This window comes from Macrobrachium nipponense, chromosome 1 (assembly GCF_015104395.2).
Source record: "Macrobrachium nipponense isolate FS-2020 chromosome 1, ASM1510439v2, whole genome shotgun sequence".
Lineage (NCBI taxonomy): Eukaryota > Metazoa > Arthropoda > Malacostraca > Decapoda > Palaemonidae > Macrobrachium > Macrobrachium nipponense.
Window position 1 is genome coordinate 139,904,356 of NC_087200.1, and position 19,153 is coordinate 139,923,508.

The 19,153-nt window shown below is 41.0% G+C and overlaps 1 protein-coding gene across 1 annotated transcript; it reads left to right on the plus strand.

Annotated features, from left to right (window-relative positions):
• The first annotated feature begins 306 nt into the window (after positions 1–306).
• On the plus strand, positions 307–1,366 carry LOC135218950 (uncharacterized). The gene is made up of 2 exons (XM_064255390.1): positions 307–454; positions 582–1,366. The coding sequence occupies exons 1-2, from the start codon at positions 307–309 to the stop codon at positions 1,364–1,366; spliced, it is 933 nt and encodes a 310-aa protein (XP_064111460.1).
• The last annotated feature ends 17,787 nt before the right edge of the window (positions 1,367–19,153 follow it).

Consider the following 19,153-nt stretch of genomic DNA (forward strand, 5'->3'; position numbering starts at 1 on the left):
GTTGCTGGAGAGGTCAACATGAGCGTTGGTCAAAGTGTGAGTCTGAGTGCTGAAGAACTTGCTGACACTGAGCTGCACATCTGGAAATTGGTCCAAGCTGAGGCTTTTGACTAAGATAGCCTATCTTCAAGACAGGTCAAAACAATTAGTTTTGGCTTCAAGTACCATTGTGAAGCTTAGACTATTGCGTGTTAGTGGCCGTCTTGCGCATTCTCATGGTTCATTAGACTTCAAACATCAACTGCCGTGCATCTCCTGGTCCGAGCCAGGCATAAGCAACTCGGTCACTGTGGGCAGAAATTCTTGATGGCAGACTTGAGGCAAAAATACTGGGTTATATGTGGCAATGCAACTGTGCGCTCCATCATCAAAGAATGTGTTACATGCAAAAGGTTGGCCACTCACCCATTGACACAGCTAATGGCTGATCTTCCTGCACCTAGAGTCAATCCAGGTGAGCCCCCCCTTCACTCACTCAGGATGTGACTACTTTGGGCCATTCCTTATCAAGAAGGGGAGGTCTGAGCTCAAGAGGTACGGCATAGTTTTTACTTGTCTTGTATGACATGCTGTTCACATAGAAGTGCTTGACACAATGGACTCCAGCTCCTGTATCAACGTGTTAAGAAGGCTCCAGGCGCGTCGTGAGCAAGTGAAGCTCATATGGTCTGATAATGGGACCAACACGACAAGTGCATACTGCGAGTTACGCCAATGCCTTCAAGAGCTTAATGAAAGGGCCATCAAATATGCCATGGTGCTGCAGGGGGTGGAGTGGTACTTCAACCCTCCTCATGCCTCTCATTTCGGGGGTGTGTGGGAGAGAGAGATTCGCACCTTCCGTCACACTCTTGCTGGCATCTGTAATCAACAACTCATGAATGATGACACCCTCCACACCTTTTGTGAGGTTGAGGCAATCGTCAACAGCCATCCACTCACTAGAGTTAATGATGATCCCAACTGCCTGCAGCCGCTTACCCCGAATTTCATGCTCACACTCAGGGAATCTCCAGCACCGGTGACAGAGACAGATCCAAATGATGTTTATGCTCGACAGCGCTGGTGTCAAGTACAGTACTTGGCAGATCTCTTCTGGCAGCAATGGACCAAGGAATATCTGCCGATGCTTCAGAGTCGCCAGAGGTGGACAGCAAAACATCGCAACCTCAAGGAAGGAGATATCATGTTGGCCATGGAAGATCCACTCCCTAGGGGGTCATGGCCTTTGGGAAGAGCACTTCAGGTTCACCGGGACACTCGTGGCAATGTCAGGAGTAATAAGCTTAAGATGGTCAACCGAGAGCACTTGAGGCCTACCAGTAAAATGTGCCTCCTGCTTGAGAGTGATATTGGCAAAGTGTAACGAGCAACAAGTGACTAGTGCTTGGGTGAACGCCGTGTGCTGCCCTACAGTGAAATAATGCAATATTTTGGTGGTATTTAGTGTGCCACTAAATAGGGGGTGGTGTAAAATATTGCATCAGAAAGTTTTTTCATTAGCGAAAGTATATGTTTCAAGTTTTGAGTTTTCCCACTTTTGCGCATGAGCAGTGCATCAGATTTTGGCGGAACCTTCAGTTGGGACCTCGCTGCTGTGCCATACTGTTTTGGTGAAATGTTGTTGCTTTAGGCTAGTATCAGGAATTTAATTCCCAGTGGTATTTCTGATTAAGAAGCCACTGTCGCTAAGTCATGTGTAGTGTACATTCACCAGTCAGCTACCTAACCCATCACCCTATTTCTTTGTCGCACTAGATAAGTGCATAGCCTATTGTCGGTAGGTCAACCAAGTTTTTTATTTGCATTTACCTAATGTGCTATAGTGTGCCATTAGTAATACAGTTAATACAGCCAAATAACATGTTGCTATTTTTAATGTTGATTGTGTTCCATTGTAGGCTACTGAAGAAACCTGTGTCAAAGGCTATAGGTGTGGTGTACTGTCAAAGCTAATGATTCCTGAGTTGCAGGAGATATAGTGTAAGGTTCTGGCTACCTATTTATGTAAATTCTTTGTGAACCATATTTGAATAGCCTTGCAATTTATTTATAACTCTGAATTGTGTAGCCTACCATTGAGCTAGGTTCTATTTTCATTTATATTTTTAATGTTGATTGTGTTCTGTTGTAGGGTACTGTAGAAACCTGTGTTGAAGGCTATAGGCGTGGTGTAATGTGTCAAAGCTAATGGTTCCTGAGTTGCAAGAGATACAGTATAAGATTCTGGCTATTTATGTAAATTCATTCATTGTGAACCATATTTGTATAGCCTTGCAGTTTATTATAATTCTGAATTGCATAGCCTATCATTGGGCTAGGTTCTATTTTTCTTGTTTAGTATTCAAAGAATTCCCTAATTTGTGTTGCTGATTGAATTATTGTTCCTTTCAGCATAAATGGCTTGTTAATGGCTCATTAATGGTTGCAGAATAAAACCCTACAGTGAGAAGAGCTTATTCCTGCTAACTAATCCAGCAATTTAGGAGCTAGGACAGCGTTGTGTCCCCAGCGCTGATATCAGTTTGTGGAGTTGTTCAGACTTTGAACTGAGTAGGGTGATAAATTCTACATATATATAGATGAAACAAGTGTGGATGGTGTAACTTAGTACCAACAATTTCATCACAAAAGATCACCTAATAACTCGAAAGAAAGACTTCCATTAGATCCACTTCCCTTCATGGAAAGTGATAGTGATCTCGAAGGGTGTGGCCATTACTTCCCCCAAAGTTCCGAAGCCATTCGTCTCCATTAAGGACCAAATCTGGTGCCTCCTCCGCCCAACGATGTGCTTTACTATTGTGCAACAATCCAGGGCTGCAGAACACAGAGATCATCTTGAAGCTTTCGAAAGTCCACAATAAAATGTGTTTTTATTCAAAACTAGACTTAAGAAAGGCGCCAAGTTCAAGATGCTTCATCCCAAAAGTCCAATTAACATCTCTGAAAGATTCCTATCTGATCCGTTCCCTTCAAGGAAAGTGAGAACGATGTGGACTACCCCCTGAAGAAGCTTCCGAAGCCATTTGTCTCCTATTAGGACCAAAACCAGTTCCTTTTCTGCCTTACGTTGTACTTTAGTATTGTGTAACAAATCCAAAGGCTGCAGAACCTGGAGATAGTCTTGAAGCCTTCGGAAGCCCCAGAGACAATGTCTCTTATTTCAAAACTAGACTTAAGAAACACGCTGTTTGTTTGTTTGTTTGCATGGTGTTTTTACGTTGCATGGAACCAGTGGTTATTCAGCAACGGGACCAACAGCTTTACATGACTTCAAAACCACATCGAGAGTGAACTTCTATCTCCAGAAATACACATCTCACATCTCAATGGAATGCCCGAGAATCGAACCCACGGCCACCGAGGTGGCAGGTCAAGACCATACCGATCACGCTATTGAAGCACTAAGAAATGCACTGAGTACAAGGCAACAATGGTTAGTGGTGTTACTGGTGTAAACAAACCCTGCTTTGCAGTGTAAGTTAAGTATATCTTAGTTTAACCAGACCACTGAGCCGATTCACAGCTCTCCTAGGGCTGGCCTGACGGATTACATATTTTTACATGGCTAAGAACCAATTGGTTACCTAGCAATGGGACCTACAACTTATTGTGGGATCCAAACCGCATTATATCGAGAAATGAATTTCTAATCACCAGAAATAAATACTTTTTCCACTTTGGCAGAGCTGGGAATCAAACTCATGACTACCGAAATGGTGGGTGAGATGTAACCCACTTGTCCAACAAGGAACTGCTGTGCAGTGCAATATGGTGAAAACAGAGGAAAGTCCTTGGAAATTCCAGAGAAGATTTGATCCTGAGAGCATCTGTAGATGGTCCAATACTACATGTCCTCAACAAAGTACGAGGGAATCCAGTTGAACCTGGTTGTTGTCCTTTACAATTTCTCATTACAGACTCACTCAAAACACAGACCAGTCTTGCGGCCGACCCAACAGACACAACAAACCCTCACCGAACGAGCAACTTGCTTGCTAACTATCCATTCACATGAACACAAACAAACTAATGCCGCTTACATTCCCCGCTCTCTCTTTCTCTCAATCCTCAAGGACATTGTCAAATGGAACTCCCATAATGCCTCCATATTACCTCCCCCGTTACATTTGCACTCACAACACCCACACTAAATAGCCTTCTGCAACACCCAAGGATGTTCGGACGCAGCCCCCTGGATCTTATTTGAGGGCCCTCATACATACTCTCAGTTACACCGGCATCGACTTCTTCAAGACCACTTCCAGTCGGACTCCCATTACCGCCTCCCTCACTACTATCCTCCCAAATCCCGCTCACTACTTCATCTATATCTTCCAGTTCTTGTCCTAATATTTCTCATAACTCTGCCACCAAATCACTTATCTCACTTAAAATCCTGACAAACTCCTGAAGAGACTCATTCATACTGCCAACCACGTCAGCACAACTTGATTCCCTTCCTGCTGAAATCTCACTAAACCCTGACAATTCAAACCCATACACACTACATGTATCATTTGTTCCCTCAAAGTCATCCGTACCACATGCTTTATCAACCATTTGCACCCCAACACTAACACTTATCACACCCCTCACACTTCCTCCTTCCATTCCCTTCTCCACACTCCTCTGCCTCCTCCCTTACTCAACCAACACCAACTGCCAATCTCCCACACCCATTTGCTCACTGACACTCGGTTCACACTTATTCACCCTCAACCAGTCACTCATCGTATTCTCCAGAACATACTGTTGCGTGCTAGAGGACCCACCCAACTCAATCCCCTTAACACCTAATTTCCCAAATTCCCTGCCTGACTCATCCTCTTCTGCCTACACACATTCGCTACATGACCTTCCATTCCACACTCAACACATTTTGCACGCTGTTTCTTACACATCCTAACATAATGTCCACTCTTTCCACAGTTGCTGCAAACCACGTTCATACAACACCCCAACATCCACAGATAGGGCATATGCCCTATCTGTCCACACCTGTAACATTTAATATCCCTATCTTTCTTACACTTACTCACTAGATGGTCCGTTTGCCCACACCCAAAACACTCCCAACGCCCACCAACACACTCTTCTTGTGTCCTGGCTTCCCACATCTATAACACTTCTTCTCTCACTCACAGCTAACTGACTCTAACCTCCCAACACTCACACTCCTCTCTCTCACAGGTTTCACCGTATTCACATTATTTGTTCTAATGCTCCTCAAACGCTCACCTTGCCATTCGCCTCGGCTCTTCTAAAATTGCCTCCCTATAGCTCAGGGGTTCCCAACCGGTGGGTTGCGACCCACTGGGGGATCGTGAAGCTTGGCAGGGGGTCGCATAACCTTGCTAGAAGTGGCTTGGGATAATATTAATTTCAAATCATGAATAAATTTTTTTATGCTCTTACATATTTTTTTGTTTTTGTTTCACTGCAAAAAAAAACGAGTGTTGCAGCGGTTCAATGTCATCAGATGATATTGAGGGTGTCTGGATGTGTGCCTGTGAGTGATTGCCTATGTGAATGTGTATGTGTGTCTACAAGTGTATGTATGTGCTTGTACTAGTGAGCATGTGAGTGTATGCGCATATACGTATGCTTGAGTGTCTGTTTAGCTGTGCTCAAGCATGTATGTTTCAGTTAGTAGTAGTGCTGTACCGCGTGCCTTGTGTGTATGTGTGTGTGTGTAAAACGCGACGAGGATTTGTCTTAAAATTTATCCAACGTAGGTACTTCTGGATCTCAACTATCAGTGGGCCAAAGGAAATTGATAATCTCCTCATAGTTTTAATGCCCTTTAAGTAATTTTAAAACGCTCAGCCACTAATTTCAAAGCTTGCTGCTCAAATGCGGCATCGCGCATCCCACTAGCTGGGCTGGAAAGCTGTTGAAACCTATGCTGAAACTATTGTCAGAATAATTGTGTTCTTTTTGCGAATTAACATTGGACCAATGTTGTGATTTAGTTTGCTAATATATAATTACAGGATTCTTGAATATTTTTTTGTTAGATGTTTCTTTCCCTCTCTTTCACAGAAAATTAAAAATGTAAATCAAGCTGCTGATAGTAGGGAGTCGCTTGGGTTTCAAGCTTTTGGGTAAGGGGTCACGAGTGCAAAAACGTTGGGAGCCCCTGCGTATAGCTCTTAAACTCTGGTATACCCTCAGATACTTCAGTTCTAACACTCACACTTCTACTTTCTTTCCTACACCTATCTAGCTCGTAATCCTCTACTACAGGTATTTTTAAAATGTCATTCCACATTAACCTTTCATTCGTCCATCGCATTTTCTCCTTATGTTTCAGATTTACAAACTCAAACACACTCTCAGGCACAGTCGCCAACAACTTCCTTACCAACTTTTTACACTAATTTATCCCTTCGTCCTCAAACTTTTTCCTAGCTAATGTTTCCAACCTGCACACACAGAGACAATGACTCACCAACATTCATTCTTGTCTCTTCAAATCATGCTTTCTTCTATATCTAATGCTACTCTTTATCCTCTTTGCCTGCTCCACAATCCTGGCTTTCACACTCTCATATGGCACATCCCCTACACTCATCATTACCCCATACATACTCAACAAAAGTCCCTTCAAGAAGTTACCTAACTCTCTTGCCCAAACTCTCTTGTTATCCCCATACTTAGCCATACAATACTTCTCATATTCCTTAAAAAAAAAAGTCCCCTATATCCCTACTACCATATTCCTAGTATTGTGCACATCGGGGTACCTCTCTCATATACACAGCCTTTCGTACTTCCTGCTCACTTTCACGCTCACTTTCGCTACTTCCATCCTGACCCTTCCTTCCCTCTTCCAAATGCAGCGAGTCCACTTTCATACTCACATCCATACTTTTAGTCACACCTTTCTTACCCTTCTTCTTCCAACTTACCAATTCCCACTTACCACCATCTAAATCACTCTCATCCTGCACCTTATCCTCAACTCTATGAGTCACCTTTCTCAACCAATCACACAACTCACTACCCCAATCATCCTGCAGCTGCTGCACCAGCAGTCCCTGTTCAGGCACCAAAAATGTAATGTGGCGGGGTCACAAGCGGCCAAGACCCCCCCACATAAATTTAACCAATCCAGCTGCCAAACTCACCCTCAGCCACACTTTCCTCCTCACGCTACAGAAAAAAACAGGACAATGACTTACCCACACACAGAACAAAAAAAAAAAAAAAAACACAAACACATGTATTCACCCCAACTCCAGATACTCAGGGCTATACTGTGCTGTCCGTTGGACGAGGTCGCTGAGACACCAACAACCCCTGCAAACCAACAACAAAGAACTATAACCACACAACACAACAACAAACACGACAAGCAACCAGGAACCACAACCCAACAACACAACACCCAAGGACCACAACTCAACAACACAATAAACAAACAGGGACTACAACCACAACAAACAAGCAATAACTACAGCCACAACAACAACAACACCAAGAGACCACAACAGCTCACCAACAACAACAGGTTGGTAAGCCAGAAGATCGGCAATGTTGGGAGCCCAGAAGTAACTCGCTTTGGGCGTAATAGTTTTTTAGTTCATACCAAGACAATGTTCAGTCGGTAATGCTCCTAAATTTGAAGCTTGATCCTGAGGGTATGGTAAAAGAGGTAAAACCTCACTATAATTTTAGTTACGCGAAGGGTGTTATCTTTAATGAAGATTTACATGAAATGGATGAGGAGGAAATTTTGGATATGTGTCCAGACGTGGTTTGGAAGGTTTTTAAAGTGCCCCGCTCATACGATGCTTATTTTAACATTTATAAATTCTTTCATGCCATCTGAAATATTCTTGACCGTGAAATCTTGAAAGTTCGTCCTTATAGACCGAGAGTGCTCCAGTGCTTTAAATGTTTTGGTTTTGGACACTCCTCTAATGTTTGTACCAGAAATAAACTCTGTGAATCGTGTGGCCAGCCTGAGCACGAGGAATGTTCTGGACCAGTGAATGTGCATAAACTGTAAGGGTGAACATCGAGCCCGTGATAAGAAATGTAGTGAATTAAAAAAAGAACAAGAGGCATTACTAAAATCTATTGCTGAACATATCAGTGTGGGACAGGCCAAAAAGCTGTTGGGCAGGAAATCCTATCGGATTGCCGTTGCAAGGCACAACAATTGAGTACTGCTTCTTATAGTGCCCCTTCCGGTGGGGTATCCCGGTGCCCGCTAGTGGGGTTTTCCACACCCCCTCTAGTGGGACACCCGTGCCCCCCCTGTTGGGGCTTCCCGTGCCCCACCTGGTGGGGCCTCCCATGCCCCCCCTGGTGGCGGGGCTCCCGCATTGGCCCCCAGGTGGAAGGGGCTTCCCGTGCCCCTCCTGGTGGGGTTTCCCATGTTGCAGAGACTCTGGTTAAGCCAGGGACCCTGTTGATTCTAGGGTTCAAACCAGATCTCAGGATGATGACGACTTCTCTGTGTCAGGGACATTGCTGACATTGAGCCCTCACCTGATCCTGACGTTACAGTGCACCGTGGAGATGACAGTGAGGAGATCGAGGCCCTCCTTATTCGTCAGAAGAGGTCCCTTTCTCCCTCTTCGCCTCATTCGCGGTCATTCGATATCAAAGGAAAAACAAAAGCAAAACTGAAAGGGCAAGTGAAGGCCCTTCATCAAAAAAGATCTGTAACACCTAGATCTAGATCTAGTAGTACTGGTAAAGCTGATAAGATATCTCTCACCAGGACACAGATTCCTAAATTAGTAGAGAATTTTAAGATCCCTTCCTCTAAATAATGGCTCTCATGCAGTGGAACATCCGTGGCTTTATATCAAATAGAGAGCAAGTTCGGGTTCTGTTTAGGGAACATGATTTATCTGCGATGTGTCTACAAGAGACAAAGTTGGGAGATCACACACCCAATGTGGGTTTTAATTATTCATTTCACAGGTCTTCGCCCCTGATAGGTGTACGTGCTCAGGGAGGCACAGGCATCATAGTCCGCAAGTCTGTTAATCACAGGGTTGTTCAATTGAACACTGTGTTGCAGGCTTGTGCAGTCCAAATTTTTTATTATAAATGGATCACAATTATTAGGGCTTGTGCCTTGTATGATAAGGCGCCCTATGAGGTAATGTTAGACTTGCGATAATTTTACGCTAAGTCGGTTGGTATTGCACTTCCATATTCAATGGAGTGTCTGGGGGTTTGTAGATCACTTACGAAGTCGGTATTATCTTGTTAGTTATTACGACGATGTGTTAAACTCATGGTGAGGAGGTTCTTGTAGAAAACACGAAATATAAAAATATATGTATTCTTCTGAAGTTTTACATGCTGAAGATCAGATATGATTGTACAAGTCTTCTAATAACGATAGCTTGATCGCTTCTGCCAATGATGATGGCTAATCCTATTCCTCTACATGATAAAGCTTAGGTAAAGAGGTACAGGTCTTCTAATGACGATAGCTAACTCTGTTCTGCCTGTCTACCATCTCTGTTACAAGTTATGAAGGAACAGACAGTAGTTCGAACATATGAACATACATACAAATGACATAGTTTCATACGAACACACAATCAAAATGAGACACGCTACAGATCACGTAGGCCGTTTGAATTATAGGTCGGGGTAGTTGTCTCAAGCAGGGAGCTTGGACTAATGTTTATAAACAATTGAATGACTACAGGTGACGGCATGTTATCTTAGCCTACATACTTATTGTATACGTCATCTTTAGCGTCTCTAGTCTGATCACATTCCTGCAAGCAATCTGGTTGACCTCTTTAGTTTTAGACTTTTATATATATGGACTAACATTCCATATTTTTATTATGTAAACACTTACATCAGCTCGGTCAGCTACCAAAACCAACTACTGAATATTACTCAAACTTGACTTGCATTTGACTTATAGGAGTGTGATACAGACACTATGTGTATATATATATATATAAGTAAATAAAAATTCATGGTGTACATGAATTGATTCAAGTAATAAAATATAAAACAATGATATTGGTAAATAATAGTGATCACGTGATATATAATGATACAGTTTTTCACTTCATCTCCTTAAGATACTTATGCTACAGGAAATACTAATATACTCTGATAATTGCATAGAATGAAGATTAACATGATAAAAATCATATTTTAACCGATAAAAAATTTCATATATGAATTGATAAAATTATTAATGTTTATGCTAACTGTTATATATCTGACTCATTAATCAATATACTAACTCATATATAACTGCAGATATTGGTATGATAAAAGGTAACAGATCGATTATAGGCTACCTGATTTGTTTATACATATGTATATGGATTCATATAATTATGATTAATATATGTGCACTTTAAATAGATTCCTATTGCGTACACGCAAAGATATATTTCGATTCCGTTATTTATGATCATTTATATATAGATTCCTAGTGCGTACACGCAAAAAATATATTTCGATTCTGTTATTTATGATCATTTATATATAGGATACATGATACTTTATATATATAGGATACATGACCGAGGTTATACTACTTCACTTTTAACTAGCGTTCGAACAACTTTTCGTCCATTACACAGTTCCAGACAACCACCTATAGCCCAATGAAACGGCCGATTTCACAGGGTTAAAACAAGGGGAAAATTTGCCTGGGCGGGTCCAACGTTCTATTTTGCGCTCATACTTATTCTTTGCATCCTAAGCTACACGATTACGTTCGCGATGAGACAGTTAATCAAATAATAACTTATATAAAGGAACTATACATTTGTCTCATAAATCGTAACATTGTTCAAATGACCCAACAGAATTCTCCCACAACCGCAGTCGTAGTTTGCACGCAAAATCTCGAGAAGCATGCACCCTCGAATGTCTTAGTGCGTGTAAAAAGACTTTGCTGGGAAATGAAATTTTAATCCTTCCCGACACTCTGAAATATAACGATTTCCGCGAACAAAGCCCTAATATTGGTGGCCAGCGTACCAGAAGAACTCTACAACGTCCTACGAAGAAAAAACCAGAATAATAAATCATGTATCATAAGAAGTCAACGACGACGAAAGCAGCAGATTCTTCAAGCAACTTATTTTCATCGTTTAGTGAGCGACTTCAGAAAACAACAAGAACTCTTTAACGACGACGAAAGCAAGAGATTCTTCAAGCAACTTAGTATCATCGTTAGTGAATAACTTCAAGAAACAAAACCGACGTGTCCTTTTTCCTACGACAACGCAAGCTTCGTCTCTCATTAGAATCATTCAAGAAAAACATCGTTAGTGAGCGTTTCCGGCACTCCAAGAAACAAACCGAACGCGTCTGCAGCATCGGATCTTTCAAGGGCTCGAATCATCGAAACAACGCGCACGGGGGAAACTGAAGTCAAACCAGGTCATCCGCTAAATAGAGAAGGAGGACCAAGGCCGTGTGTCGTTATCGGAACACCGTGACTTCCCACAAAAGCAAGCTAAGTACAATTTTTTTATTCATTTGGAGTAACTTTGAGTGTTCCTTTGCAGGTCGAATTTCGTTATTCCTGTGGCTGAAGTTACGAGACATTCTTAATCTTACTTTTTTACAGAAATTATCTACATCATTGAGATTTCGCTACTGCGAGTTTTTTATCTTTGAGTGTCTGTTTCCAGAAGTTCTACTGAAATATCATAATCATATACTATGTTAATTTTATCATTTTGGGTGATTATTAATCCCTTACGTAACAAACCATATTAAACAGTGAATATGCGTTTACGCAGTGGACGTCTGTATTTATACAGATGCATGGATAGGGTCGTTAAGCACCGTAGTGATTAGAAAAACACACAAAAAACAAGTGGCAACACCCGTACAAATCTATATAAATTAGAGGTAACACTATTTCGGGTCATGACAATAAATGCTCCTTTGCAAGTCCCGATCGCAGTTTTAGCCTTGAGTTTTTTGAGTTATATAAAATATCGAACCTCAATGACTCAACTTAACTTTTAAAATATGGCTGGATTGCAAGGAATAACATGTCTGTAAAAAACTTTCATCAGGCTAAATGCGCTGACCAGGATCCCTCACTATTTCAAATTTTAGCAAAGAATGAAGTACAAACAGTTAATATTGAATGCAGTAGTGATAACTTTTCTTATTAGTAATCGCTCAGTTCCTAATAGTTCGTCATTCATTGCTTTATACGTAACCAGCAACATAATGCTAAAAACACACAATACGTTGCCGATGGTAATAAAGAGAAGGATCCTAGATAGAAACAGTAGCCCGTTCAGAATCAAACAAGCAAACTCGGTGACTGTGTCACCTAGTCAAGCGGTCAAGGTCAGTCAAAAACTGCCGAAGTGTTCAAAGCATAGCAAATTCCACACAATAAGCGACTCTAGCAGAGTGGGGAAAAGCGATGTTGGTTCATACATGCCAATATCTTTTTGAATTAAAAAGGATTTTTCCTATGAAACACACGACTGTATAAAGTAATCAGAGCAGGTTTCGTTTAATTTTAATACATTAAGTTATAATAAATACTGGTGGATTAAGCCCAACTGTACGCGCCGTAAAAATTAGAATATCTTGTTTTATTTCTTTAGTAAACGTAATATCCTGTATTTACGGACTCACTGTCTGTTGTTCGAACTTCCCTAATGAGAAGTCCGGATAAGCAAGCGCTTACAGATACCTCTATAGTTATAAAAAACATTGATCTGTATCTAGCGTAATTGTAAGATTCATCTAGGGGTATACAAAATATTATCTTACATCCTGCAAAATAAGGCGTGTTTATCAAATGAAAATCCTATAAACCTTCAAACATATTAAAATCCGTTTGAACAAAAATGAGACAGTTAATCAAATAATAACTTATATAAAGGAACTATACATTTGTCTCATAAATCGTAACATTGTTCAAATGACCCAACAGAATTCTCCCACAACTGCAGTCGTAGTTTGCACGCAAAATCTCGAGAAGCATGCACCCTCGAATGTCTTAGTGCGTGTAAAAAGACTTTGCTGGGAAATGAAATTTTAATCCTTCCCGACACTCTGAAATATAACGATTTCCGCGAACAAAGCCCTAATACAATTTGCTCTCTCTACCTTGATCCATCATTAGAAAGTAGATTACAGGATGCTCAGGGTAATCCCCGCCAGCTAGAATTAAACGACCTACAGACACTGATAGACCAGCTTCCTAAACCCTTCATTCTGATGGGGGATTTTAATGCCAAGCACACCCTCTGGGGAGAGCCAAACTGCGACCGCTGGGGTTTAATAATAGAACAGCTGCTTGACTTGAATGACATCACTTTAATGAATGATGGTTCCCCTACAAGACATGATGTTTTTCATAATACTGATTCAGCCATTGACCTCACTATCTGCTCTTCGTCTTTGAGGTTAGATTACCAGTGGGTAGTAGACCAGAATGATCATGGCAGTGATCATTGGCCCATTCACTTAAAGTATATGAAAAATATTCCATCTCCATGTTTACCAAAATGGAAGGTAGGGGAGGCTGACTGGGGATTATTAAAAAAAACTACTGAAATTGATCAAGAGATAAATTATTTTCAGAACCCAACATCTGCTTATGAGTATTTAATCAGTATATTGTTGTGTGGTGCCATGCTGTCTATTCCTCGAACTTCTGGTAAACCTCGGCGTCCTCTAGTACCTTGGTGGAGTGATGCATGCGCATTGAGCCGAAAGATAACAAGAACTTGCTACAAGAGATATCGTAGATACCCTTGCTTGGTAAATAAAATTATCTATAAAAGAGCTCTTGCTAAGCAAAAGAAAACATTTAAGCAAGCAAAGAGGGAATCGTTTATCAGATATATAAGTGAATTAAAATATGATTCGCTGATGTCATTAGTCTGGAACAGAATCCGAAAGCTGCAAGGGAAATTTTCTCCACCTCCCTTGCCTATATTGAAAATTGATGGCTTCCTCATATCTGATTCTGGAGAAGTTGCAGAAACCTTTGGTAGGCATTTCTCCAATATATCTAGTGCCCTACATTACTCTCCTGCATTCAGGAATATTAGGGACGGTACCACGGTTGTTCCTGCTGTTAGTTTAAATTCAGAGTCGTATAATCTTCCTTTCACCATGAAAGAGTTAGATCATGCAATCTCGTTATCTTCCCCAACATCTCCTGGGGAAGATGATATACTGTACTCAATGATTTTTAATCTGCCTAGAAGTACAAAACAATTTCTTTTAGACATTTTAAACAGTTTTTGGCTTTCAGGTACTTCACCAGAGTCTTGGAAGATATCGATTATTGTACCTGTTTTAAAACCTTTTAAAGATTCCTTCCTTCCTAAGAATTATAGGCCAATTGCTCTAACTAGTTGTGTTAGCAAGATTTATGAGAGGATGGTCAATGCTCGACTTGTGTGGTATTTGGATTCAAAGAATCTTTTATCTAATCGGCAGTTTGGCTTTAGGAAAATAGAAGTACTTCTGACCCTTTGATGTTCCTTACTCGGGAGATACAGAATGCTTTTGCTGTGCAAAACCAGACTATTGCAGTGTTCTTTGACTTAGAAAAAGCCTACGACACTACCTGGCGAGGGGGTATCCTTTTGCAACTTGTAGAGTGGGGTGTTGTGGGTAATTTGTTCTATTGTCTGAAAGATTTTTTGTCAGAACGTTACCTGAAAGTAAGAGTGGGCTCTTACATTTCCTCTGCTTACCCTCAAGAAGAAGGGTTACCTCAGGGAAGCGTCCTTAGTCCAACACTCTTTAATGTAGCTGTCAACGGCCTACTAGAACAAGTTCCTGTCGGGGTGCATGGTCTGGCCTTTGCTGATGATTATGCAATAATCTGTAGCAAGTCTACAGCTGTCGAAGCTTGTCAAAAGATCCAGACTGCTATTAATGCTTCAACATTATGGGCCAGTGCTAAAGGTTTCAAATTTTCACCAGAAAAAACCAAAGCTATACGATTTTGCCGATTAAGAAGAGTGGAAGAGATCCCTACGCTGTTTTTAAATGATTCGATTTTACCTTATGAAGATAGCATTAAGTATCTAGGTGTTACATTTGATAAGAAATTAACTTTTGCTCAACATGTTAATGAAGTTGTATGTAACGTGAAGCTTCGTCTTAATATTCTTAAAGTTGTTTCTAATTTTAATTGGGGGGCAGATCGAATCACCCTTTTGAGGATGTACCAGATTTTATGCCTAAGCAAAATTGATTATGGTTGTCAAATTTATGGTTGTGCATGCAAGACAACACTTCAGAAATTAGATGTTGTCCATAATTTGGCTTTACGTATTTGTACGGGAGCCTATAGAACTTCTCCAGTAGAAAGCCTATATGTTGAGTCAGGTTTTCCCCCACTATTTATCCGTAGGGAGGAATTAGGCTTGAGAGTCATATCAAGAGTACTTACATCAAAGCTGAACCCTAATTATAAGTATGTTAGAGAACCAACTGATAGAGCCCCAAATAGACCTAGACTGCCAAAGCCGCTTGAAGTTCGACTAGCAAGCTCTGCCAGGGAGGTGGGATTACTACCCCCTGCAGTAGCTGAAATTTCACCCTCAAAGTTTCCTCCTTGGAATAGGCCACACTAAGAAATCTGCCCAATTAGGGACAGCAGGAGTATCAGCTCTGGTGATCAGTTGAGGTCAAGTTTTTTGGACCATGCTTTTGAACATGGTGATTCTCAACATATATATACTGATGGTTCGAAGGGTTCTGATGGTGTTGGTTGCTCTGTAGTGACTAGTGGTAATATCATTAAAAAGAAGCTTCCTTCTAATTCTTCTGTTTTTACAGCTGAACTGCTGGCAGTTTTGACTGCTCTTGAATATATTTTTTATAGTTCTTGTACTAACAAGGTTTTTACCATTTTTACCGACTCTTTGAGTGTTTTATCTTCTCTAAAAAGCCTAGTCTCTTGCCACCCTTTAGTGCAAGAAGTACAAGATTGGTTTTATCTTTTAATTAATAGAAGAGGATTTTCTGTTAGGTTTTGTTGGGCTCCGTCCCATGTTGGAATTGTTGGGAATGAGCGAGCCGACGCTGCTGCTAAGGCTGCAACTAGGCTTAGGCACATTTCCAACATGGGCGTCCCTGTATCTGATTTTAAAAGTACCATTCGATTTTATTGTAGAGACCAGTGGCAGGCCCACTGGTCTACTTTAGATAATAATCTTAAATTGAAATCGATTAGGCCTTCTGTTCATCCTTGGCCTCATAGGCCGATGGATAGAAGGTCTGAGATAGTTTTAGCTAGATTACGCATTGGCCACACTAAATATACTCACGGGTATCTAATGATGAGTGGAGCGGATAGGCAGGTTCCTCGCTGTTCCACTTGTCATGTGGATTTGACTGTGGTGCATATTTTGGTGGAGTGCCCTCATTTTGAAAACAAACGTAGAGCTTGTTTGCTGGCAAATAAGTCTCTTGGCGATATTTTAGGTGAAGGTGCTCAGGCAGAGCAAATTATGACATTTTAAAAAAATATTGGTCCTTTTTTATGAATTTTAATTTTTCTCTTAATTGTTTTAGGTTTCTTGTTTGGTTTTTATGAATGAATGATTTGTATGTTAATCGGTTGTGTGTATGTTTGTTTGTACGACAGTGACTTTTATTCTTAAAGATATATATGCGCTGAATGGCCCCTCGGCTCCGGCGCTTGGCTATGTGCCAAAAATTTTATAATCTAATCTAATCTAACCAACAACAACAGCCCTCAACCCTAACAACTCACAACTCATCAGAAACTCACAAGCTCAAACAACAACCTTCAAACACACAGCACAAATAACTCAAATAACTCTCTGAAAACACAACACAACTGACCAACAATACTGCCAAGACCACTGCCCAAATGTCTGTCCTTCACGATTTCTCATTGCAGACTCACTCGAAACACAGCAGACTTGCGACCAACCCGACGGACACAACAACCCCTTGCTGAACGAGCAACTCGCTCACTAACTATTCATTCACATGAACACAAACAACCTAGTGCCACTTACATTTCTCTCTCTCTCTCTCTCTCTCTCTCTCTCTCTCTCTCTCCTCAAGGACGTTGTCAAATGGAACTCCCATAACACCACTACTGCATCACATGGCTGATACATGATGCATAGGGTGTACGGGGCTTAAGAGGCTGTAAGAACAAAGCTTGATCACGAAAGAGAAGCATTCAAAAGGGAGAAAGAACTGTTCCATCCGTAAAGAGAGCAATCCATGTGAAAGTTAAAAATTTGGTGTTCCATTTGAACTGTGAGAAAGCAGAGCTTCATCAAGAAAGAACAATCTGCGAAAAGAGAAAGAAGAGTTTGAGAATCGGAAGATGCAGAACCTTCCATGAAAGACAGCACAGGATGGAAGAAGAGCTACTGAGGACGATCGGGGAATTAAGGACGACAGTGGAGAAAACGAGAAAGAATCATCAAGGAGTCAGTTCACTAAAATACAGCTCTTGGATTGCATTCTCCGACATGGCATCAGTAAAAATGAGTAGCTTCAGTCAATACTGGATGACATTAAAATCCAAATTTCAAATTAAATGCAATCTAAAAGTAACTTCTATTACGAACTAAAAAGCAGCACTTCCCCCTCCTCAAAAATACGAAGGCACCCTCTGGAGTGGCGTAAAACCCCTTAAGGCAATGCCTCTGTATGGCCGGGTATTCACGACCAGGCTGTCAGTTAACCCACGACCGTTTGGCGGATGAGTGTCCACATGTAAAGAGTACTCGACCTGACAGTTGGAATGTAGACTGGAGGTCATTGCCCTCAGTGCTGGTCTAGCCCTCGTCGTGGTAACATTATAGGCAGTGATGGAAACTCCGTTGGTGGGTGAGAAGTTGGAGCTACATCGACTAGCTGCTGTGGCAATTCACTCAAAAAATAGTAAAGAGGCAAAAAGTATTAATGAATAAGGTTAAATTAGACCCGGGGTTGGTTCAGTTAATTATGAAATGGACCATAAAGCCTACTTGTACTAGTAACACCTTTCATAAAAAGGCAGGACAATGGCATATGCCAATAGAAAATTGTTTGTATCACATGGAAAATTTTTTTTAAAAATTTATATGATTTGGACTCAAAACGGTCTACAAACAGCGCCGCAGTGTCTAACAATGAAAAGAAGGACTATACATAGTTTATTCATATCCTGGTCTGAGAGGCTGAGATCCTTCCAACGAAATCCCACTCCATACATGCAATCACCTGTCAGTCGGTCAGAACTTTTAAGTTTTAGCGTCAGTTTTGATGAACTGACACATAAACCTGATCGTGAATGCCCGGCCTAAGAATGGAATCTTGCAAAGGGAACCTTTGGCGTGGCGTTAGACCCCGTAAATTGATGTCTGTAAAAAGAATTAAAAAAACATACAAAGGCAACTTTGTATGCTTGTATTAACTTCAGAAGTTAATGCCTCTGTAAATAAGAAACTTGCAAAGGCAACCTCTGAAGCAGCATAAAACCCCGTAAGATAATGTCTCTGTAAGAAATTAAACTTTCAAAGGCAACCTCTAGCACAGCTTAAAACCCCATAAGTTAACGCCTTGGTAAGAAAAGAAACTTGCAAAGGCAACCTCTGGTGAACCGTAAAGCCCCATAAGTTAATACCTTTCTTTAAGGAAACAAACTTGCAAAGGCAACCATTGGCTCTGCATAAAACTCCATAAATTAATGCCTCTGTAGGAAAAGAAAATTGCAAAGGCAACCTCTGGCACAGCATAAAACGCTGTAAATTAGCTTCTCAGTAAGAAAAGAACCTTGCAAAGGCAACCTCTGGTGTGGCTAAAACCCCATTAGTTAATCTGGTGTGGTGTGAAACCCCATAAGTTAACGTCTGAAATAAAAAATAAAAAAAATTTGCATAGGCAACCCCAGGTGTGACATAAAACCCCACGAGTTAATGCCCCTGTAAGAAATGACACTTGCAAAGGCAACCTCTGGTGTGGCATAAAACCCCATAAGTAATGCCTCTGTAAGAAAGGGAACTTCCTAAGGCAACCTATGATGCGGCATAAGCCGTCAATCAATGTCTCTGAAAGAAATGAAACCTGCAAAGGAAACCTCTGTTGCAGTGTAAAACCCAATAAGTATCTAATGACTCTGTAAGAAATGATACTTGCAAATTATGGAGTAAAACCACGC

What these genes read in the sequence shown, in the direction of transcription:
- LOC135218950 (XM_064255390.1), top strand. Translation starts at nt 307, where the DNA reads ATGGCAGACTTGAGGCAAAAATACTGGGTTATATGTGGCAATGCAACT. An exon ending in TGCACCTAGAGTCAATCCAG is followed by an intron (nt 455 to 581) that starts GTGAGCCCCCCC and finishes CTGTTCACATAG; the next exon opens with AAGTGCTTGACACAATGGAC.